Raw genomic sequence first — 25536 nt, 5'->3', positions numbered from 1 at the left:
CAAAATTTCGAAAATCCGGATGATCTATAGCGAGCTGACCTTGTGTTAAAAACTCATACACACCTGAAAAAATCAAAAGCGTAAATATTAATAATTCAGGACACCCTAGTAATTAATATTAAATTCTTAATATTTTTGAAACTGAACTTACCAGAATCAGTTTTGGAGTTGAAATCTCCACAGAGCAATAGCTTGATGTCAGAAGAAGCGAGTGTCTTATTATCCGCCTGTTCGGATACGGAACTCACTGTTTCCAACATTCTTTCTATTTCTCTGGCGAGCATCATTGCCTGCAAAACTTTGACGTCGCAAAACTCCGGATTCCAATGCAAATGTGTATTTGCCACTAAGATTAGCTGCTCCACATCTGATGAGTTTTCTGGAAGACCTAAAGAGTAAATTAGAGTTTTATTAAGTTATAATGATAGCGAATTTATTGTAAATGCTACAAATTTGAAAAATCGCAAAAACTTACCATCTTGCCATGCTGCGGCTGTGGTTTTCAGCACGGCAAACAGCCCAATGTTGTCACGAATCATCACCCGATTGAGCATGTCTTGACAACCTGCGTTGTTCTTGATTGCCAATTGGTTGAACTCGATCAACTGTTGGGATACCAGTGTAAACCTGAAAAAAAAAAATACATAAATGATTAATGAATATAACTATAAGCCAACACAACATTATTAATTGTTTAAATTAAAATTTTAAATTAAAAACATACTTTTCGGTCTTCCAAAAAATCGCGCAACCGTCTACAAGCCGCCGTTTGGTATCTGACATTGTTCTTGCCCGAGATTTTGGGGCAAAAATGCCAATATACCCTTTAGTTTCCAGCTTCGGCGAAAAGAATTCAAGAAACGCCTCCATCTCGACTTCCTGAAGGCAGATCACATCGCATTCATAGTCGTTAATTTCATTTATGATGCTCTGCCCACGGGTTTCCCAGTCGAGGTATTCTTTAGGGCAATACGGATACATTCTTGGTGCCGCGTATGAGCTACTAAGAACGTTGTAACTCATCACCGAAAATGTACCTGAAAAAGATAGAAAAATTCATTATTTATTTGATATAATATTTACACGGAAAATAAATTGTAATAGTGGCAACAACAACTGGAGTTCCATTTACCACAGGCTGTAGTATGATATGAGACAACTCCAAATTGTGGTTAGATTTACTGCAATATTGTAGTTAAGCGTCTACTATCGAAAAAAGTAAGATATGTCACAGCATGCGATATTTGTAATTCCAACTGTAGTTAAATTTACTCGATATGCGGTTACGGTAAAAATATACGTTATATAACCTAAAATTTTTATAAATTATTTTTAAAAATCACTTATCGAGTTATTTATGTATACTAAACATGGTAATTATTTACAAAAAGGGTCCACCCATGCTGGGCCATGTTAAATTTTTTTTGATCAAATTGATCAATTTTTTTTTAAATTGCTCGTTTTTTTATGTACTTTTCTGAAAAAAAAATATATTCATAATTATCAAAAAAGATGAAATAGAAATTTTATCCAAAAACATGAAAGCCAATTTTTTTTCCAACTTTTAAGGCTGGGCCGCACCTAACGAAATCTCGAATTTAAGAATTCTAATTATTTATTAAATAATTATGATAACAGCAATTTTCTTAGCTTCCGACTAAAAGCAGAAGACGAATTTCTTCGAAAGATTTTCATCATCGAAGTCCCATAAATATTCGAAAAGTAATTAGAATTCTTAAATTCGAAATTTTGTTAGGTAAGCCCGAGCCTTAAAGGCAAAAAAGCTGTCGAAATCTTTATTTTTTGTTCTCACGACATTTTTTTTATTATAAATGCGCCGTAAGAACAAGCAGAATAAAAAAATCTTCCGTTTCACTGAGATATTGATAATCAATTATTTAATTTTCAATAAATTGTCAGTTGATTATTTATTTATGAGACGCTGTAATAAACGATTAACCCCAAAATGGCGAAATAGCGGGAACCCGTCCTTCTGTAGTACTCTCAACGCCCGCCTGGAGTACTTGTTATTGCAATGTGCAGTAGAATTAACCACAAGAAAGGAGTAAATTTAACTTATTAACTTAGTAAAATTTGACGCACATTTAGTAAATGTTATCATTTATCGGATATTTTTAACTACAAAAACATTTACTGCAATCTCGTAGTAAATGATACTACATATTATTTTCTGTGTATCATTTTGCTATTATAAAAAAATAATATTTTGTTCATTTTTACTTACACGATGGCCCCGATTCTTCCAGGATTGGCGTTGAATAGGACATCCATGGCCTCTTAGCAGGTGGAGAAGTATATTCTGAAAGTTAGTAAGAAAATATGAATAATGGTGCAAAATCATAATTTCGATAGGTATGAACCAATCAAAAAAAATTTTTTGTAAATTCTCAAGATATCCCAAACAAAAATTTGATCTCAATTCAGCGGCCGCTTTAACTGTTTATTTTATAAAAAAATTAGATGTAAAATGAAATATCTCGAAAATTATTAAGAAACTATCAAGACAAATAAGTATCTAGGGGTTTAGAATTTACTAAAACACAAAATGAGTCTTGGCGGATATCTCTACGATGAATAGAGTTGCTGAGATAAAAATTATTGAAGCGCAAAAAACGAAAAAGCGCGTCATTTTGCACGCATGCGGATCAACAACGGCTGTAATCTAGCAACAAATCGATGATTAAATTTTTTTTTTTCTGTTAGTAAATCATACATTTATACCAGAAAAAAATTTTACTTTTCGAAATAATTTTTCTGAATTTCAATTTAAATTCTTGAAATTAGTCAGAATAGCTTTTAGAACCTCAAAACGTCAAGATCTGTTAGAAATTCGATTTTCGAAAATCGGACCGAAACCAATAACTTCCTGAATTCTTGAAAATTATCAATTTTCTTAGCGGAAAGTTAAAAAATCACTTTATGACGAAGAAATAGTTAGAAAAATGGGAAAATAATTAAATTACGATATGGATAATTTTGTTTGAACATTTACCGAAACAATTATGGGTAATGACAGATAAAAAAAATTTTTAGTTTTGAAATTTTGTGAAATTTATAAACAAGAAGAAAAAAAAAGCAAAATTTTTTTTTTGAAACACTAATTTCAAAAAGTGGTTCGGTTGGCACTCAGAATTAGCGAAAATTCACTTATTTCACTTATTCATGTTCAGAGAGTGTTCAAGACCACCGAAAATTATGATTAAGGGCTCATTCGATTCGAAATAACGTCTATAAAAAAGTAGAAATTTGGGGCCGGCAAAAATTGTAAAAGTTATAAACAATTTAGTAAAAAAAAAACAAAGTGGTTTGATTATTTGCAAATATTTTAAATGGTGGTGTTTAACTGTAGTGATCGAGTAAGTAAAAAATTCCCAAAGTAAGTCGGAAAAATAACTTTTCGTGTAAAGAGATTTTTTCGAAGAGTTAATATCATGGATTTTACAAAAATTTGTTAACTAATTTTTTATAAACATTATTGTTAATTTTATGCGAAAAGTTCACGATACGATAAGTATTTTTTTTTAATCATAAAATGTGCAATCGTTTGATTCTTACATCTTTTAGACGGTTTTTAAAAAATTTGTTAACTAATTTTTTATCAATAATGACATTAACTTTTAAAAAAAAAGTCCTCTATACGATAAATAACTTTTTCAATTCATGAAATTAGCAATCGTTTGATTCCTACATCTTGAAGATGGTTTTTTTTCAAATTTGTTAACTAATTTTATATAAACAATGACATTAACTTATCTAAAAAAGTTATCTGCAAGATAAGTTCTTTTTTGAATCATAAAATTTTCAATTGTTTGATACTTTAATTGTAGGACCGATTTTTAAAATTTATTAACTGATTTTGTATAAATAATGGCGTTAACTTTTTGAAAAATATTTTTTACACGATAAGATATTTTTTCGATTCAGAAAATTTGTAATTGTGCTAAAAATGTGAAAAAAAAATATGATATCATTTCACTAGAGATGTATATTTTTAAATAAATAATAGGTGCTGGGTGGACATGAATTTAAACTAAAAGGTGATTATACCGTTTAATACACTGTAAAAAGAGCGGTGTTGAAAATGGACTCGTTTTAACTTCGCCCGATGTAAAAATGAAATTACACCGGTGTAGGAGGAGTAATACACCGGTGTTAAAAATACCGGTGTTAAATCGGAGTAACTGGTGTAAAAGCGGAGTAGAACCGGTGTAAAAGTAGAGTAACAGGTGTAAAAGTGGGGTAATGTCGGTGTAAAAGAGGAGTAAATTGCATCCGCTTGGAGTATTAACTTTGAAAATTATAAAACACAAAAAATGTCAGTTCTTTATGAAAATTAATGAAAAATATCATTTATTAACAAGTATAGTGATTGAGTAAGTGAAAATATTCACAAAGTAAAATATTTTAACACCGGTAAAGAATATTTACACCGGTGGCGGCGTTATTTTAACACCGGTCTAGAATATTCACACCGGTGGCGGCGTTATTTTCACACCGCTTTCGGGGGTAAATTTAACACCGATAATTTTAACACCTACACCGCTTGGACTTACCCCGGTGATTTTTTACATCGTAGAATCATTAATTTAATATAAAAATTTCTAAACACATACCTGTATTTTCTAGTTGTATATTGCAGTAACTTTTTTTTATGTTTTCTGCGATGAGATGATCGTATATTTCCATAGAAGGATTCATTTTTTCACACTATTTTTGCACCACAACTTTACTCACTGATGTCACAAAAGCAAATAAAATATCTGATGCTGTTGAAAATATTTTAAGGTTTTCTATCCCCACTTCTTAATGAGAAACTCATTATAGAGTAGGCAAAATTATTGTATAGTAAATAACCGAATGCATTTAATTATAATGACAAAATTTTATTATAGATAATAACACATTGTATTGAAAGACTCTGGTGCTCATATTTTCGTTGTAATTACCTCATAGATTTAAATGAGTATTTGGATAAAAGTTCAATAGTATATCGTACTTAAGTATTATTTATTTTTGTCGTTTTACCTAAATTTGTAAATCTAATCCGGAGGGTAAATGAATGTTCGAGCCCAATGGACAGTAGTCTCTATTGTCCCGTCAGTAAGCTGATACCTGAAGTAATGTTCTTACAGTTGATGATTTAAATGTTAGTATTTAAAATGCAATTAAACTCAAAAGTTTTATGACAATACTACCTTTAGAACTTCTTGGTATAATTATTAGTATATGTATTAGAAATAAAGATCTATGTTCAATTCTTTTAACAAGCTACAGTTTCTGTTAAAATTAGTTTTAGGTTTAGAGTATTAATTCTCGTTATAATTTAAATTTGTGATGCGCAAGAAATAAGAAAAATCCATGAATTTTCTAAATTTTTACATGCTTTTCATTATGATTCTGTGAATGTGGGCAAAGTGGGACACGGAAAAAAAGCATTTTCTCATAAAAATTTTTATTTTTATTTTTATAGAACATACGTTTAGAAATTCAAATTGTTGAGCGGAAGGCCATTCTTCCGATTACATCCCCCTGCCGATTTTGCTCTAATTTCTCAGAGACTTTCCTTTTGGGTTCAATAACAAGAATTAATATGATTTTTCCACCAGCGATATCCAAAATCGAGAGAAAGAAGTTTTTTTAATTTTTTAATTCTTAATTATTTATTTTTTTTTTTTTTTTCATTATTCGAATGTCTCGTATTTAATAAGGACATTGTAGTTAAGTCAAATAATAATAAATTACCTAATTTGTTTATTGATGATTGCCAAAATCGAGAGAAATCAAAAATTCCATTCTGTCGATCAAATTTATTCTTAATAATAATACAATTTTTAACAATTAATAAATTTAATAGTAATCGATAACGAATAATAAATTACAAATTTTTTTATAAGCAAAAAACCATTTTTGTTTTGTCATAAATTAAATTATATATCATTTCGAAATAATAAATATACAATTTTTAACAATTAACAAATTCAATAGTAATTGATAACGAGTAATAAATTACAAATTTTTTCTCAAATTAAAAACAATTTTTGTTTTGTCATAAACTAAATTATATATGTCATAAATTTAATTATAAATGGAAATCTTTTTTTTTTTTTTTTGTAAATTATGTATTATTTTTAAATTAAAATTAATCTGTTTATCAAGGCTTATGATAATAATAGAAAAGTCGTATTTAACAAAATTACACATCTATTAATTTATCTTAAATTAAATCCATTAATTAATTTCAGGTAAAGAATATACATAATTTATGTCATCAATTAAAGCATAGAATGGATTAATTTTTTTTTCGACATCTCTTCGCCATAACGATTCATTTAGATAATCGATCATATATTCATGATGGAGCCCCCACCACTGCGCAATTTACTTTTTACATATCTCCAAGAAGCTTCAATATTTTGAGTATGATCTAAATTATTTCTTGTGAGAGACCTTGAAATCTACGACATTTAGCGCCTAGGCGTCCACCGGCCTATAGCCGGCAGCTAAAAATATTAGATAAGATACAGCTGGTAAAAAAGATACCTAATCGTTCTAATAGTGACGTCATCGTCGGATCAAAAAATATTTTTTGGTTACATGTGCGATAGCAAACGACCAAAAAATATCGAAGTAACTTGACGAACCATCTTGTGACAAAATTTATCATCATTTTAATTCGTCCACTTACTGACTTCTCTCTACTTTTCAACAAATACTCAAAACAATCTTACCAAATAAATAAACGCGGATTTATAACTTGCCATTTATAGGCACTAAATGTAGTAAATTTCAAATGTCTGTCACAAAAACTAATGTATTTATCTAGTACAATTGAGTCTAAGACGCTCGTGTGTTGGTACCAATCTTCACACTCGCGTCTTAAACACGATCGCACTCGATAGATAAACTACTATTAGGTTCTAAATTTTTTAATTTTCACATAAAACGTAACCTTTTTGAGCTCATAAAAAAAGAAACAAATGTATTTTCGAGGTCTTCGAGCTCGAAAATGTATTTATGCTAATGTTTTCGAGCTCTATTAGGAGTTATTCCATATCTCCGTAAAAAAAGTCAAGTTTGTCTTGTGAAAAACGGCGCCGAATTTTGACTTAATAGTAAGCCAAGTCTAAATCAAGTTTTATTTTTGACCCGGGTATTGTTTTTAGAATGGTCTAAAGTATAATATATTTATACATGCATTCATTAGAATGTAGTGAAACTTCTTTAGATATAGGGGAGGGTGGGGCAGAGCGGCCCCCATGGGGCAAAGCGCCCCCCCTGAAATTTTGACCAAAAAAAAAATTTTTTGTTTTTCGACTAATTACTATAAATCCGATATGTTTGCGCATTTTTACCCCTACACATGACACCTGGGGCAAAATGGACCAGCCGAAACTTCCGAAAAAATTATTTTTTCATACACAGAAACAAAAAATTCTTGACTCAAGAAAATTTTTCTTCAACCAAGAAATTTTTCAGCGAGTGGAATGAAAACCGGAAATTTCTTGAACGAAGCGAAATAATTTCTTGAATTTTAAATCTTCAATTAAGAAAAAAAATTCTTAAGCCAATACATATTTCATACTTGGTCCAATAATAGAATTACTTGTTTTAAAAACTTGCAGTTTTTAGTTTAATAATAATTTTTCTTAAGCTGAGTATGTTACTTATTTAAACCAAGAAATAAAAATATTTAGTTCGAGAAAGTTATACACTTAATTAAAGAACTATGATGTTTTGAAACAATAAACGGTACGAACTCGAACTAAAAATAAAGGGAGTTGATTCAAGAAATTTAAACTCCTGGTTTGAGTATAGTGTACTTTCTCTGACCAATTACACGAAAAATCTCAAACCAAGATTACTAGAGTCTCAAGCCAAGAAAGTTTTCTCTTGGATTCTCACTCATAGATGCTCCCTCCTTCGCACCCGAAGGAATGAATACTCCCCACTCTCTCTCTTTCTCACACTAGCGCAGCAAATGGATTTTGAGTTCACCTTTTTATTTTAAATAAATTAAAAATTAAATAACCAAATTATATTATTATAATAAATTAATTGATTAATGTAATTAAATAATATTGAATAATTTCTCAATTTTTTTTGTAATTAAATTTGTTTTTTTTTTTTTTTAACTTTTTTATATTTATGTCGAAATTCATTTATGAACGATTCATACAATCCGTTCAGTATTTTGGTATAATGTCAAAACTAACATTTTTCTAAATTATTGGCGATAACATTTGTAATATTAATTCTGGGTTTAGGATTTAAAAATGTGACTGACCATAAGCCAGTGTGGTTCAGTATATGTGGGCAAAGTAAACGTAATCTAGCAAAGGCTGGGATGGCTTAGCTGGTAAAGCTCTCGCGTGACGCCGAATCGATCTGGGTTCGATTCCTCGGTTAAGCGATAATTGTTTTTTCTCAATTTGTTCAAATATTTAACTTATTGCGAAACTTGCTCATTCTTTATAAATGCTTCTGATACAGTATTTATTTGCTTCACAGCATTGTTTGTAATATTTAAACAAAAAAAAAAATTGTTCATTGAAAAAATAAAACAAAAAAAAATAAAATTTTTTTGCTCGATAGATTCATTTCCTTAAGTGAAGAAATTAATTTCTTGGCTGAAAATTTTTTTTTTGTTTGCGACAAATAAAAAAATTCTTGGCCCAAGAAAGTTTTTTCTTGGTTTAAAAAATTTTTTCTCTTAGTACAAAAACTTTTTTTTTTAGCTCAAGACATTGTTTCTTGACTCGATAAGATAACAGTCTTTAGACAAGAAACAAATCTCTCGAGTTAAAAACAAACTTTCTTAGCCCGAGAAAATAATGCTTTAAACCAAGAACAAACTTTCTTGGGCCAAGAAAGTTTGTTCTTGGTTTAAAACATTATTTTTCATGGTTCAAAAACTTTTTCGTTTCAGCTCGAGATATTTTTTCTTGACTTAAAAACGTAACAATTTTCAGCCAAAAAAAAAATTTGTTGAATTGAAAAAAAAAATCTTCTCGAACCAAAAAAAAAATTTTTGGGACCAAGAAAGTTTTTTCTTGGTTTAAAGAATTTATGTTTTAGACTAAGAAAATTATGTCTTCCGCGAAGGAAATAATTTCTTGATCCAAATAATTTTTTTACTTCAATAAAGTAAGAAATTTCGCTTGGTTCAAGAATAGTATATTGTACAACTAGTGCGGTAAGTTGTCGATTGCCCACGAGAGCGAAGTTGAGCGCACGAACGAAGTGAGTGCGCTCATTCGCTCGAGTGGGTAATCGACAACACCGCACGAATTGAACACAGTTTTTTTTATCATTAATGCAATATAAGTGCTATCTTGGCGCACGCTCTTTTGTTCGCCAAATAGCTGTTTGCCCATTCAACTGTTTCCACGACATTTGTGTGCGTTAAACGATTATCTGCGTGCGACAAGTAAATTTGAGTGCGACAAGTTTACTTGTCGCACTCAAATTTACTTGTCGCACGCAGATAATCGTTTAACGCACACAAATGTCGTGGAAACAGTTGAATGGGCAAACAGCTATTTGGCGAACAAAAGAGCGTGCGCCAAGATAGCACTTATATTGCATTAATGATAAAAAAAACTTTCGAAGACATTTTATTTCTTGTTTCAAGATTTCCTTTTTTTCTGTGCACAAATTTCTTATTTTTACCTTATTGAAAGTTGTAAATTCACGGAGAAAAATGAAGGTGAAAATTCCATTAAATTTTATGTGAAAATCCATAAATTTTTATTATGCTAGCCGACTAAATTTGAAACCGTATGATATTCCAATATTTTATGTTTTAAGTGTTGCTACTAATTGTATTGAAACATAATAAAATTTCGATTTGGCCGACAAAAATTTCTTTCTTGAACATAATACATTTCGTATAAAGCATAATCAAAATTATAAAGTATTTTATAGTTATAATAACTGACACGACAAAAATTGTGTCGCTAGGATGCAATATTCACCGTCTTATGATAACAAAATGTACCACTAGCATAATAAAAATTGTTTTAATCATTTTAATTATACGATCAAAATTTTTTCAAAATCATTATGCTACTCTATAATTTTTTTTGCGTACCTATTATTCTCTACCAATTCTTCATAAAAATTATCATAATTTATGATTTTTTAAAAAGATCTAGTAGAAATCGATAATCAGACAGTATTTTTTCGTTTATATTGAGCTTTATTTTTCTCCGTGTACAGAGAATCTGTTTTTGGTAGTATTAATAATACGACAGGTCAACCTATTTACAGATAAATCCGAAGAATATTTGTCGATAATTAGATTTTAATGTTAGTGTAAAATATGAGAAACAGATTTTGATGATTTAAAGTAAATTATCTCCGATCGAATTATGAGGGTAGCAGTATAAGTATGCTAAGATCTATACATACTAAACAGAAAAAATCGGTCGATCGGTTGACCCTGCGAGCCAGCCCCAAAACTTCCCGCTGTTTTCGAGCTCAAGGACCTCGAAAACATTGAGTCCTTCGGCTGAAGAGGAGAGCCCGTATACATTTTGTTGGCACCGGGTAAATCCAACTGCTTCTTACGTATTTTGGGCCAAGGATCACGAAAATCGGGGCCATTTTGTTCAAAAGTGGTGCAAACAATTGTTAATCACAATTTAATTGTTTAAATCAAAATAACTCCCGAACGGCTGGTTTGTTGAGGCAGTGTACGAAAATCAAAATTTTCAGAATGAAAAAATACACAAAAAAGTTGTCATATGTTTTTTTTGTATCTTAAATATTTCGCGAGATATAATAAAAAAACGAGCCGGTGCTCGGACCTCTGCCTCTCGCACTAGCGACAGCCTATGCGCGAGCTCTCTCTCCGCCAAATCGCGTCATATGCTTGATAAGCTGGAATTTTTCTGGACTTTGACAAAATCAATTTATTCATAACAATAGTTAAAAGAAAACAAAACCGTCTTTTGACGATACGCTAGAAATACGTTTCAGAAAAAATGCAGGCGATTGGTACTATCGACATTTTATCGATTTTTTCAACCCAATCTGGACTTTGAAAAAATCCATTTGTTTATAACAATAGTTAACAAAAAAAAAAAAAACCGTCTATTGAGGATACGACAGAAATTCGTTTCAGAAAAAATGCAGTCTATTGGTACTATCGATATTTTATCGATTTTTTTTTATGTCATTTTTAATGTAAAAAACTAAACAGAAAAATTCAGGCTTATCAAGCATCGAATGCGATTCGGCGGAGAGAGAGCTCGCGCATAGGCAGTCGCTAGTGCGAGAGGCAGAGGTCCGAGCACCGGCTCGTTTTTTTATTATATCTGTTATGTCCGACTTCGGAAACTTATCAAAACTCATGTTGAACAATCCTGAGGAATAGATATTCCATTTTCTCATAAGAGAAACCAGGATAGATTCAATTGAGCGGTACAAAAACGTCACAACAGATTTCTTTCTTTCTGTCTTACATTCCCTTATTCTTTGTTCCCTACTTACTGTTCACTGCAACCACTCTAATGCGTAGTAACACCCATAATTAACGTTGACTTAAATTAAGATCCGTCAACGGGACATCTCGCACTATTCAAGACATTGAAAATTCCTTCTCCCCAGACTCGGACCCCCATGGTAGCAGTGTAAAATTTTTCAAGAGCAAAATCACTCTACCAAGCACCAGCTTGCTTTTCGGTTTGTAGCTGAGTTACCCCTCAGCAAAGAGTCAATTACTAGGTACAGCAGTATCCTCAATCTCTCAAATTTTCATAAAAAAAAAATAAAACCGATCATCATCGCTTTTGTAACACAGTCAAAGAATAAACATATACACCTATATATTTAAAAATCGTACAAAGAAAGAGTAAAATACAAAGAAAAAAAAAAGAAATTATCATTGCTAAAAAAAAAAAAAAAACGGAGAAAAAAATATTGTTCTGAGAAGTATACTGTATAGTTACAGTAACAATACGAAAAAGTTATCTACTAGATTGTTACTGCAACGATCTACTGTATCGTTCTGACAACAATACGGTAGATAGCTCTGAGACCTATACCGTATCGTTCTGACAGCTAAACTGTATCGTTCTGAGCCCTATCTGACGTCACGTGCGTTGCAAATGATATGAGACGTTTAAAAATCTTTGTCATTAATAAATAAATGATGAATAAATAATTTTGATTAAATAAAATAATTTATATATTAAGCGTCTGCTAGCAACAATTATACCCGATACACAAAATAGACGCGAAAATGGATGCTTAAATAGGTTAGATGGTGCCGTGTGAGGTGGCGACTACGGAAAGTCGTATAGGGCTCACAGCTATCTAATAGATAGTTACAGGAACGATACGGAATTGTTACCATAAGTATTAGGGTGGGTTGAAAAAAAAACTTTTCTTAGCATGGGGGTAGAATTTGTACCTTATAAAAAAAAAAAATTTTTCAAGAAAAAAAAAATTTTTTTACTCAACATTTTGAGGTGGCCCACTCGTTTTTAAAATAAATAATTGATCAAACGGGGTAGTCCCAACGAAAAAAATTACATGGTGTTCTACAATCTGTAGGGTGTCCTCTTGAAAGCTAATTGAAAGTCAGGAGTTGAAAAAATTTTTTTCCTATTATTTTTGTAATTTAAGTAAAAAATTCAAAAATGAAAAGCATTTTCTTTTGAATTAAAATGAAAGTGAAGTAAAAAAATATCACATTCGACAATTATTAGATGTTTTCCACGATTTTGGACAAAAAAAAATTTTTTTCGTTGGAACTACCCCGTTGAATCAATTATTTATTTAAAAAACGAGTGGGCCACCTCAAAATGTTAAGTAAAAAAATTTTTTTTTTCTTGAAAATTTTTTTTTTTTTATAAGGTACAAATTCTACCCCCATGCTAAGAAAAATAAAAAAAAAGTTTTTTTTCAACCCACCCTAATAAGTATACATATTGTTGTGGTAACGATCTACGATTTGCTATACTTAAGATCGTACGAGGAACAATATTTTTTTCTCCGTGTAGCGTAAACGCAGAGTAATATACCGGTGAAAGTGAATAAAAATTCGCATCGCGAAAGAAAATAAAGTTGATAAAAGTTAACAGTGTTATTGGTTGTGAGTGAACAGCTCCGAGTTCAGTTATAGTTTTGAGTGTAATTATATCGAGTTTACTATTATTATAATAATAAAAAGCAATACATGTGTAAAATTAGAAATATCATCCTTTGAAGAGTACCATCTCTATTTTCTTCAAGGAAAATAAAGGAATATTATCGTTACAAATAATAAAAATTATAAAACAAACTAGTGTATTTTGAAAAAGTGAATAAATGATTAAAAACAAAAATATATTCCTTTAGAAAGAATCTTCTCCATTTTCTATAAAGAAAAATAAAGGAATTTTATTTTCGAATCAGTGATTAAGTATTTAAAAAAAAAATAAAGTAAACATAAAAAGGTGACAAAAGCTATTGTGTTTTTATTAATTAAAATAAGTTAGAATAAAGTACCACCCAACCCTCGCTCGAAGATTACTTTCGCACGAGATAAACAGCAGCCAATCCAAGGGTCCACAGCTGCAACAAACCAGCCGTTCGGGAATTATTTCGATTTAAACATTTAAATTGTTATTAACAATTGTTTGCACCACTTTTGAACAAAATGGTCCCGATTTTCGTGATCCTTGGCCTAAAATACGTAAGAAGCAGTTGGATTTACCCGGTGCAAACAAAATGTATACAGGCTCTTCTCTTCAGCCGAAGGACTATATATACACAATTAAATATTTATAGGTTTCATATCAATGAAGCCTGATCAGATCTTATCATACATAGACTTATATATAACTACATATAAGTTTATATCAGTCATGTCTGATCAGATCTAATTATATAGAGACTCATATATAATTATATATAATTTCATGTAATCATATATAATTCCATATATCATTATTAGGGTGTCCCAAAATAAAAAAATATTTTTTTTTTAACATCTTATGGGCTCAAAAGTTACTTCATATTATAAAAAGAATCCTCACGTAATTTCAGCCAGATATCTTTAAAATTAAGCTATCACAAAGGGGGGTCCCCTTTCCCATTTAAAACACACGCGAAAATTTTTCATTTTAGTTTTTCGTTATAAAGACTATGAAAAAATTTTTTTTTTCAGTTTTGCCTAGTATGATTTTATAGGGTATTAAATTCTCTACAAAAAAGTGCTGATGCATTATGTATGTCAAACGAACTGGGAAGAAGTTACGGGGCTTTGAAAATCAACAAAAATTTAGTTTAATTAGTGTTCAATTTTTTTTTATTATTTTTCATTTTTATTGCATCAAAAAATTTTTTTTCAAATTTTAACGACCACGCTCTTGTAGAAAATTTCCTTCAAAGAGTATCTGATATCATATATACGTCAAATAAATGAGAAAACAGTTACAGGGCTTTAAATGTTAACGAAAAATGAAGTTCACTTTCCGTTGACATTTTAGTTCAAAAAATTAATATTTTTTAAACTTTTCGTTGACATTTAAAGCCCTGTAACTTTTTTCTCATTCATTTGACGTATATATGATATCAGATACTCTTTGAAGGAAATTTCCTACAAGAGCGTGGTCGTTAAAATTAGAAAAAAAATTTTTTGATGCAATAATAAAAAAAAATTGAACACTAATTAAACTAAATTTTTGTTGATTTTCAAAGCCCCGTTACTTCTTCCCAGTTCGTTTGACATACATAATGCATCAGCACTTTTTTGTAGAGAATTTAATTCCCTATAAAATCATACTAGGCAAAACTGAAAAAAAAAATCGGTCTGTCAGTTGACCCTGCGGGCCAGCCCCAAAACTTCCCGCTGTTTTCGAGCTCGCTGAGCTCGAAAACATTATTGTGAATATATTTTCGAGCTCTTCGAGCTCGCAAATACTTTTGTATGCCATTGTTTTGTAAAAAACCATTTTTTAGCATTTCTTTCTTCCACGATATCTCGCGAACGAATTAACCGATTTTGATGGTTGAGGTGGCAATCGACGCGTTTTATCAAGTTCTAAAGCTGGTCGAATTTTGAAATTGATTTATTTAGCCATTTTTGAGAAATTTAAAAAAAAAAAGGAAATTTTTTTTTTGAATTCTTTCGTCAACGGTTTCTCTTGAACGAATGAACCGATTTTGATGGTTGAGGTGGCATTCGACGCGGCTTATAGAGTTTAGAGCTGATTAGATTTTGGAATCAATCCATCGAGCAAATTGGAAGTTATTCAAATAAAACATTTTTGAAAAAATTTTATTTTTGAAATATCTCTGAACGCACCCTACCGATTAAGTTCAAATTTCTACGGCCTCAAGACATTAACAAGCCGCGTCGAATGACACCTCAACGATCAAAATCGGTTCATCCGTTCAAGAGTTATGAATATTTACATACATACATACGTACACTGTAAAAAAAAATCGTAATTTTCATATATTTTTACTATACAATCCTATCTAAAAATCTGGAATTCGATGTAGTAGAAAAAATACAATTTTTGTATATTATTATTACAATATAGTATTGTACTTTTACAATATGTATAAAAATTTTACTATTTTGTATACGATTTCAATTAATAAGTCAACGTATGAGAAAATTGAAAATAATTTTCCCATTTCAATCAGACATAAGTATATTCAAATCAAAAATTCAAGTTTGTATTTGTGGAATCTCGTATTTCAAATAAATTCCATGACAATGTTTGCTAAATTCACAAAATTTTTATTGGAATTAATATAGTGTATCGTTATTCTGAAAATCACTGTGGCTTAGTGACTTTTACAAGACAACGTTTATTAAAATTACGATTTTCGTTTTATTTCCACAAGACGAAAGTTTTTTTAAATTAAGAACAAATGTTGTTATTTTTAAAAACTTGGAGTTTAAATAAATTTCGTAACACTGTTTGCTAAATTCATAAATTTGTTATTGAAATGAACACAGTGTATCGTTATTCTAAAAACCACTGTGTCTTAGTGACTTTTAAAAGACAACGTTTATTAAAATTACGATTTTCGTTTTATTTCCACAAGACGAAAGTTTTTTTAAATTAGAAACAAATGTTGTTATTTTTGAAAACTCGGAGTTTAAATAAGTTTCGTAACGCTGTTTGGTGAATTCACAATTTCGTTATTGAAATGAAGACAGTGTATCGTTATTCTAATAACCACTGTGGCTCAGTGACTTTTACAAGACAACGTTTATTAAAATTACGATTTTCGTTTTATTTCCACAAGACGAAAGTTGTTTTAAATTAAGATCAAATGTTGTTATTTTTAAAAACTTGGAGTTTAAATAAGTTTCGTAACGCTGTTTGGTGAATTCACAATTTCGTTATTGAAATGAAGACAGTGTATCGTTATTCTAATAACCACTGTGGCTCAGTGACTTTTACAAGACAACGTTTATTAAAATTACGATTTTCGTTTTATTTTCACAAAACAAAAGTTGTTTTAAATTAAGATCAAATGTTGTTATTTTTAGTAAATTTGGAGTTTAAATAAGTTTCGTAACACTGTTTGGTAAATTCACAAATTCGTTATTGAAATGAATACAGTGTATCGGTATTTTAAAAACAAGTGTGGCTCAGTGACTTTTACAAGACAATGTTTGTCCAAAACACGATTTTCGTTTTATTTCCCCAACACGAAAATTTACTTAAATTAAGAACAAATTTTGTTATTTTTAAAATCTTGGAGTTTCAATAAATTTCATATCACTGATTGATAAATTCACAAAGTTGTTATTGATACCCGAGTGAACATATTTTAAACTGAAAAAATAAGAATAATTGTTAACACGAGGCCGAAAAAAGGCCGAAATTCGGTCGACAATGAAGCTTAAAGATGGCTGACGTTAGAGACGAGGTTTATATTATTACTATATATTGCAATTATATAGAATTGTATATAATTATATTGACTTGTCTACATTTTGTATAGAATTGTATACAATTTTTATACAGTTGTATACAATTGGATCGGGCTATTTTTTATATATAATTTTATACAATTGTATAAAATCTTTTTTCATCGGGTGGTTATCAAAATATAAATACTTAGGTGTACGAAGAATAAATGTCGGGGGAAGAAACTGCCCGCTGAATTGCATTAATCTGTAATTGGCTTACTTGTACTGACAAAACAGGCATAAAAACTCTTAATTTCAATGAAGGTGATTCGGAAAGAAGGTTTTCAATTTGGCATACAAAGAATTCATATAAAAATAAATGACAATGTTTGTATAATTATTTTGAATAACATCATAAAATGGATTTTTTTTTATTCTTGGACCGTTTTTTTTTACATTGCAGTGATAATAATTACTACATTTTAAGATCAATGAAGAAGAAAGCAGCTTCTTTTTGTCATTGAGTATTATAAAAGTTATTACGTAATTCCGATATTGAAATAATCAAAATTTCGAAAAACGATTATTTTCATTTTCATCAAATGATTCAAATATTATAAAATTCTTTATTGGAACTAATGTCACTTATTCTCAAGGAAAGGAATTATAATAATATTAATCCTTAATCAAATAAAGATTTTTCGAATTTATTTCTTTTACTCCGACTTTCTTACCATTTTCATTATGTAAATAGTAAATAATAATTTTCTATAGTTTTGGATCAAAAAAAGTGGACAGTGAAAAAAATTAGGAAAATGTTTACATTTATGAGATTACAAAAATCACACTTCAAGGTAATTATACTTTTTTCATCAATTTTAGCATGTTTAAAAATTATGTAGAGAGAAATTAAATGAATATGCACAAATATTTTTTAATTTCCATCGCCTAATATTGAACAATATTAAATTGTAATCATAATGTATAAGAACTCATACTAATTTTTATTTTTACAATACACATTTAAATAATTCGACAAAAAAAAATTGAAATAACTATAGACACATTTGTTTCAAAAAAAAAATTTCACTTTTTCCCGAAAACGGGTTGAAAACTTTCATTTAGATACAAAAAAATACGGCAGTGAAAATTAGAGCTCTTAATATTAACATTAAGAGGGTCTGCATCGCACTTTTTTATTTTCTAAAAGAATAACATGGAAAAAGTTTTTTTGCGTCTTCTGATTTTTATAACTAGCTAACGATGCATCGTAGGAAAAATCTGCAGACCAATTGTTGTAGGGAATTGAACGCTCAACAAAAAAAGTTTCTTATCATTTTTTGATAGGTCTATCTTTACAAAAGTGATTTAAGTTTGAAGACAAAGTTATATCAAATTTTGGGATCTGAGTTGTTCAGCAAAATTATCAGACTTATCACAAAATGTCACATGATTTTTTTTGGAGACAATTTTACTCCTTACCAATTATCTTCCAGATAGCAAAATGACATCTTGATGAGTACTGATTGAGTTCCTATTTATGATTTGGACGTCTCATCAACATCTTAGAGATGTCTTTAAGAAGTTCTCAAGATGTTGAATGAGCCACCTAGCGAACTCAGTAAGACAACTTTAAAAATAGTTCTCAAAGAGTTCTTTTTTCTGACGTCGCAAATAAGACTTCAGTATGAGTTTACCATGACGTCTTTAAGAAGCTCCTAATTTTGACTTCATTATTAGTGGAGTCTTCAAGAACTCTTAATTAAGAGTTCTTAAAAATGATGCTTTTAAGAAGTCATTAGAAGACTTCTTGAGGACGCCTTCAAAAGGACGTCGTAAAGCAGTCATTCTGACTTGAATGCTGTCTGGGCTCTCATTCTTTGTTGATTCTGTCAATATAAGGAGCAGAAACCTGTAATTTGGAGCTTTTTCTGAGTCATAAAGCTCGTATTTCAATCTTTTCTATAAGTGCTAAGCAACTAATTTATTAAATTTACAGACTGAAAAAGTGTCATTTTCTCTTTAATGTGCCATTATTTAGATATACATACATACATTTGAGTTTATATAAACATTGAAAATTTACAATAATGTTGAAATTCATATTTTTATTAAATATTCTTTGTTATTGAAAAAAACGTATCACAGTTTTTATCTTATTTTTATACAATTGATGTTTATGGCTTGGAACTTTTGGACGCAGTTCCACATTCTTTCTAGATAACATTCATTTTTTTTTTTTTTGGTTACTTAAAAATTATCTTATAGGCAGACTGAAATTATAACCAAAATTATTATTTCATTATATCATTAATTATTTTGACATTAAGATCAGAAAAAAATATGTCGAACAGGGTCTTAAAGACTATTAAAAACTGATTGAAGAATTAATATTAGCCAATATATTTAGAGGACTAAATTTCTTTTATTCGCTAATGTAGTCGAGATAAGAATTTGAATGATTTTCATTCCATTTTATTTGCTAATAAACAAACTATTGACATTATTTTATTAATATCTGGAAACAATTTTGTATTTAAGTGATCCATAATATGAAATTGTTTTAATTTTGTAAATATTCTATCAATATATTTAATTATTAATTCTGTATTACGATCATTGTTTTTCTTACTCATGTTCGTTAAATAATTACATTTAACAGGAATAAATTTAAATTCAATTTTTTTTAGGTTTTCTCTAGATCGTAATTCATGTAACTCTTTTAGAGTAATTATTTCGTCGCCAGTTTCCAATAAATTCAAAATTCCGCAATCTTCAACAATGTAACAATTTGAAGCTTGAATGTCATAACTTTGGGATATAAATATTATCTCGCCGTTAATTCCGATACCTATTAAAAATTTAACCACGAAATATCCCTTGAAACTTGAATGTCTGAGTGCCCGTTGTTCTACTGAAGGTGTCGTATACAGTCGATATTCAAGAAAATCGATGACTACACGGCAGTTCGGGTGTTGATAAAATACGGGAGACATATTCTGTTTCATTGTTTCTTTATTAGGCCATTTAATTAATTTCTTTGCTGTTAAATTCAATGCTTCCAAAATATTATGGAAAATTGTAGAGGCACATACATTAGAAATTTTGAATATGCACCCAAGTGCATTAAAATTCAATCCTAGCTTTACTTTCATTAGAAACAATAACAATCGGTTTTCATTTGTGACTTTCTTTATAAATTTGTGATTGGTATTATTTACTTTAATATCGTCCAGCAAATTTTCAAAAAACGATGATGTGGTACCTCCAAATTGTTTCATCATTCCATTATCCTTAATGTCTTCCAATCTTAAAAAGCCAACATTATTTTTAAAATGAAAATTATGATCATGGTCATTTCTAACAGTATCCTCTGAAGTTTGAGTCGATTGTTCAGAATTTTTTTTTTTTCTAATTGATATTTGAGTTGAAACTATATTTTTTAGTGAATCATGCCAACAAGAGATTTCGCAAAAATCATCGCTGGAATAATCACTAGGGAAGTCTGTTTGGACCTCAATTTCATTCGTTTGTTTCGAGAAGTTTTCCATACTCATGTTCATTTCCTTTGATGGTGAAAGTAAAGGTTTACCTGAAGTACAGTAAACTGAGTTTGATTTTCCCCATGGAAAAATTGTTGGGTTGTATGATAGTTTTCGTGGATCATTTGATTTTTCACCGCCTTCAAAATGTAAACTACAAATTCGGGAATTCTTTGTTGGCTTCCATAATTTATCTTGATTCCTGAAAATATGAACAAAATTCAATCAAATTTATTCATTTTGACTTTATATTTTTTAAAGTTTTAATAATCAAATAAGACTTAATATATATATATATATATATATATATATATATATATATATATATATATATATATATATATATATATTAGACTGGGCCAAAAAAATCGACTATATTTTTTTTTTTCGATACTGTGAAAACATTATTCCTGATGACCAAAAAAAATTATCGTGCAAGTTTGAGCCCTTAATATTGATATTAAGAGGTGTATCGTTACGACTATCAGTTTTTTGACAGAAGTTTTATTTTTTACCCAGAACTCGTAAATCATCTATCTGATAAATTTGAGCAATGTATATTCTTAAAGGAAATTGAATTCCCTACAAAAAATCTCTCTTAGTAAATTGACGTAAAACGAGTGGTTTCCTTGTACCCGTGCCTTAAACATTGATTTGTTTTTTAAATTCTTTGTTTCTATTTTGGATTTTTGTAACTACTAGAAATATTAATATTTTTTGTAGTCAAGATACATATTCTTAAAGGAAATTTAATGCTCTACAAAAAAGGTCTCTTACCATTTTTTGCTAAATTCACTCTTCCGAACGTTATTTAAGGTTGAAGTTGAGTCAAAACGACATCAATGACCTGAATAACTTTCGAAGGAGTGAATTTAGCAAAAAATGTTAAGAGACCTTTTTTGTAGAGCATTAAATTCCCTTTAAGAATTTGTATCTTGACTACAAAAAATATTAATATTTCTAGTAGTTACAAAAATTCAAAATAGAAACAAAGAATTTAAAAAACAAATCAATGTTTAAGGCACGGGTACAAGGAAACCACTCGTTTTACTTCAATTTACTAAGAGAAATTTTTTTGTAGGGAATTCAATTTCCTTTAAGAATATACATTGCTCAAATTTATCAGATAGATGATTTACGAGTTCTGGGTAAAAAATAAAACTTCTGTCAAAAAACTGATCGTCGTAACGATACACTTCTTAATATCAATATTAAGGGCTCAAACTTGCACGATAATTTTTTTTGGTCATCAGGAATAATATTTTCACAGTATCGAAAAAAAAAAATATAGTCGATTTTTTTGGCCCAGTCTAATATATATATATATATATATATATATATTAGAGCAGTCCAAAAGAAAAAATTTTTTTCCCATCATCTCATAAGTTTCTCTAAGGTATAAAAAAAATTTTCGCCAAAAGTCACCTTCATATTTCAATTTTTTTTTTTTCATATAAATAGCAGTTTTCTTTCGTTTTCTTCAGTTAAAACCACGACAAAATTTTTTTTTCTATTTTAGTGCTTAATTCTTATAGGGAATTTAATTCTCTACAAAAAAGCTCTGAAATAGTTTCATGGTAATTCTAAGTGGTAAAAAGTTATCGGGCTTTAAATACTTACAACGGAATGAATTCTAAGGAGGATAGCTATAACACAAAGGTTGGCAGTAATTGACATTACTTATAGATAATTTATTGAATTCCTATGATTCTGGAACGATTTTCAGCTTTCTGGAGTAATTTTTCAGTGACAGCAAGACTTATTTATAAATTTATTAAACTATTTATAATATAATAAACAAATTTTTTTTTTAATTATAAACGGTCAATTATGAATAATTTTCAAGAGCAAGCTAATATTAACGTATGTTTATCTAATTTCATTTTTTGCAAAAATGTTTTAAAATAAAAAAATGCTTGAGCGCCTGGTAGAATTGAAATGCCACATTGGCCTTTGGCAAGAATTTTTTTTTTATATCTTCGAAAAAATTTTGAGATAATATTATCTCATATGAGACGAAGAAAAAAAATGATTTTTTTGGACTAGTGTAACATATACATGTTAGAGTGTTTCGGATTTAGGCGATATTTGTTTTTTTTTCTATCCTACCTGAAAAATTAATAATTGATGGAAAAAAAAAAAAATATTCCCGCTTCAAAAACATTCGAAGTCAATTAGGGGCTTAGCGCATCGAAAAATTCGATTTCCCATGTTAACGAGAAATCGAATTTTTCGATGCGCTAAGCCCCTAATTAACTTAGAATTTTTTTAAAGCGGGAATATTTATTTCCATAAACTATTAGTTTGTCAGGTAGGACAAAAAGAAAAAAAATATCGCCTAAATATGAAACACCCTAATACATATATATGTATATAGAAGTGCAAAAATAAAATATTTCGTTTTTTTCACGACAGTCTATGAGAAATTTTACGTATTTTGAAATTCAAATTTTAAAATCAATTTTATCCACGTTAATATATTCATTTTGTTTAAATATCTCAAATTTTAATTAAAACTTCTTTTATTCTTGTAAATTATTTCTTACACAGTATGGTAAAATTACTCCAATAAAACTTACGAAGTATAGAGTTTCATATAATTTCCAATATGAGATCAAAATTAATTTAAAATTTTATATTTTTACAATAACTATAGTGATAATTATTTATAATACATCCGTATTAATTAATATTGTTTGTTATGATGCTTTTTTTTCATAAATAATAAATAATATTCTTAGGACACATGTTAAACTGAAATACAAATTTTTGTTTTAAATAATTCTTATATTTTTCATTTTCCAAAAAAACGAACCATTTCGATTTGTAGTTGAATTAAGATAAATTTATAATAAATTCAGAATTTAGAATGATATGTAATAAAATAATTAAAAAAATTTTAATTAAACAAATTTAAAATATACAATAGATTTTAATTGTTTTTTAGATAAATATAAAATATTTAAAATTACATTATAAAAACGAAATAATTACTCATTTCTTATCAAATTATTAAAACATTATTAAAATAATCCAAAACCTCATTTATAAATTATTTCATCTTTAAAATTAGGGCAAGTTTTTCAATCCGGATTTTTATTCATCCGGGGTTAAATCATTATTGCTGGTATACCTATATATTAATAATATATACCAGCAATAATAATTAATACACGGTTAAAAGAAACTTAGATTGAAAAATTGGTCCTTGATAACTTTATGCAAAATTTATTACAGTAGTCAGGTCTCATGACGGAGATATTGTTACTCCAAAACGTAACCTATGCATGAAATGAAATAAATAAAGATTATCAAAAAATTGATCGGAATGACTTATTGTAAATAATAAATAACAACATGAACAAAAACAATAATATTATACTCACATATTTTCTTGTGTATTAGCAATCCATATACTTTTTCGCTCATGTTCCCATGTGCGTCCTGGGAAACAGTAATATTTTACTGCCATATTCTGGCAGTTACTTATACACCCAATTACACAGCACTTACGTTTCATATGTATTTTATTCATTTATTTAAAATGAACGTTAAAGTTTATAATTTATATAACCTGCGATAAGAAATACGCCAGCAAAAACAATAGCAACGATGCTATTGTAGAAACAGTGACATGTAATGTACGCCGTTTAATGTAAATCCCATAAACTGTAGTATCAGTTGGATTTGTGGCAATATCATTCGGGTGCCTTCGTCCCTTTTAAGTAAAATGGTCGAGTTCAATGTGACTTGATACTAGCTGAGTCACAGTATTACGCTAGTCAAACTATATGCAGTGTGAAGTTAAAACTTTTGCCGGTAGGTTGCGCTTCTTCTTTTTGAAAGTGTTGCCCTCTATTTAATAAATTGTGATATGGTGTAAACATAAATTCTTACAGACATTGAGAGTTTTCTAGCCTTTCTTTCTTCTTATTCGTGACATCTTAAAAAAATTAAGTTCTAGACAAAACGATTATATTATTTAAATTCATTTCATTTTGTTTCATTTCTATTAAAGGTAAATATGAATTTCTATTAATTATAAGTCGAAATAAGTACCAAATTATAGTTAAAATTGAAATAAGAGATTTAATTCAATTGTTGCGTTTCACAACTCAGAAAGTGATAGTTTAATCGGCCATGAATTCCATTATTAAATTTGTAAAAATATTTGAACACAAAGTTGGAAAATTTTATCTAAGTTTTTTATAAAAACGAGCCACTTCTATTGAGTTGTATTTTCTTACAACTTTCTTTAATCGCAGGGTAGTTGTTGAATTATTAAGATATATGTATTCGTCTGGTTATACAAATCACGTTGATTCGTGTTATGAAGACGCCATTGAATGCTTTCGTTCAGCATTACGTAATATTCGTTAAAAAAATGTTAATCTTTTTTAACAAATAGTAATGATGAGTGTGAATGTAACTGACAAGTGAGAATTTTTTAAATTTGAGATCAAATATATAAAATGTAAATAGAATAAAAATAAAAAAATGCGCATTCAGATCAATGAAAAATCCGTTTGCGCATTTCTTTACATTTCATTATTTTAATTACTTCGTTCATTTATTTAAAATTCATACACTGTCTCATATCTTCGACATTCATACTCATATAGTAATGTGATAATAAAAATAATATAATTAATTTTATTTTTTCCTTTTTTAAATAAACGAAAAATTAACGCAAAATTTTCTTCAAGCTTTGCACGTCCAAGATCTATAAACTTCGATAAATGCATTTTTAAAATGAGTGTTAATGTGATAATACTTAAGTTAGCTGACATCTAATAATTTTTTGATTATTTTTAAAACGATAAATGATAAAAAAAAATATTTTTAGAAATTACACCTAGAGTTTTCTTGACTTTCTACAAGTGCATATTTAGTTTTTTATTTTTGTTATTGTTTGTTAAAAAAAAAAATATGAAAATTAGTAATTGTCTGTTAACTTTAGGATCATTGAATGAGGCAGACATGCGAAAATTTATAAATTTTAAGTAAATAAATAAATTAAATAGAATAATGAAATTTAAAAAAATGCGTGTCCTGATTTTTCAATTATCTAAATATTTAGGATTTTTCAATTTTTATTGTACTTAT

The 25536-nt window shown here is 28.8% G+C and overlaps 2 protein-coding genes across 3 annotated transcripts; both read right to left on the bottom strand.

Moving 5' to 3' along the window:
- Positions 1–352: 352 nt before the first annotated feature.
- LOC130676368 (CCR4-NOT transcription complex subunit 6-like) lies at positions 353–1023 on the bottom strand. Its single transcript, XM_057482521.1, has 3 exons — positions 725–1023; positions 450–627; positions 353–388 (listed from the first exon to the last, which is right to left on the bottom strand). The coding sequence occupies exons 1-3, from the start codon at positions 1021–1023 to the stop codon at positions 353–355; spliced, it is 513 nt and encodes a 170-aa protein (XP_057338504.1).
- Positions 1024–17299: 16276 nt separating this feature from the next.
- LOC130676101 (uncharacterized) lies at positions 17300–24551 on the bottom strand. 2 transcript variants are annotated; one of them, XM_057482100.1, is made up of 2 exons: positions 23817–24289; positions 17300–20632 (listed from the first exon to the last, which is right to left on the bottom strand). In XM_057482100.1, the coding sequence occupies exons 1-2, from the start codon at positions 23963–23965 to the stop codon at positions 19354–19356; spliced, it is 1428 nt and encodes a 475-aa protein (XP_057338083.1). In that variant the 5' UTR covers positions 23966–24289; the 3' UTR covers positions 17300–19353. The 2 variants fall into 2 exon arrangements, 1 of the variants encoding a protein (XP_057338083.1); XR_008991378.1 differs by lacking the exon at positions 17300–20632 and adding an exon at positions 23477–23711 and having other exon boundaries at positions 23817–24551.
- Positions 24552–25536: the final 985 nt, after the last annotated feature.

Source organism: Microplitis mediator, chromosome 10 (genome assembly GCF_029852145.1).
Source record: "Microplitis mediator isolate UGA2020A chromosome 10, iyMicMedi2.1, whole genome shotgun sequence".
In the NCBI taxonomy this organism is placed as follows: domain Eukaryota; kingdom Metazoa; phylum Arthropoda; class Insecta; order Hymenoptera; family Braconidae; genus Microplitis; species Microplitis mediator.
This window is presented reverse-complemented; position numbering and strand designations above follow the sequence as displayed.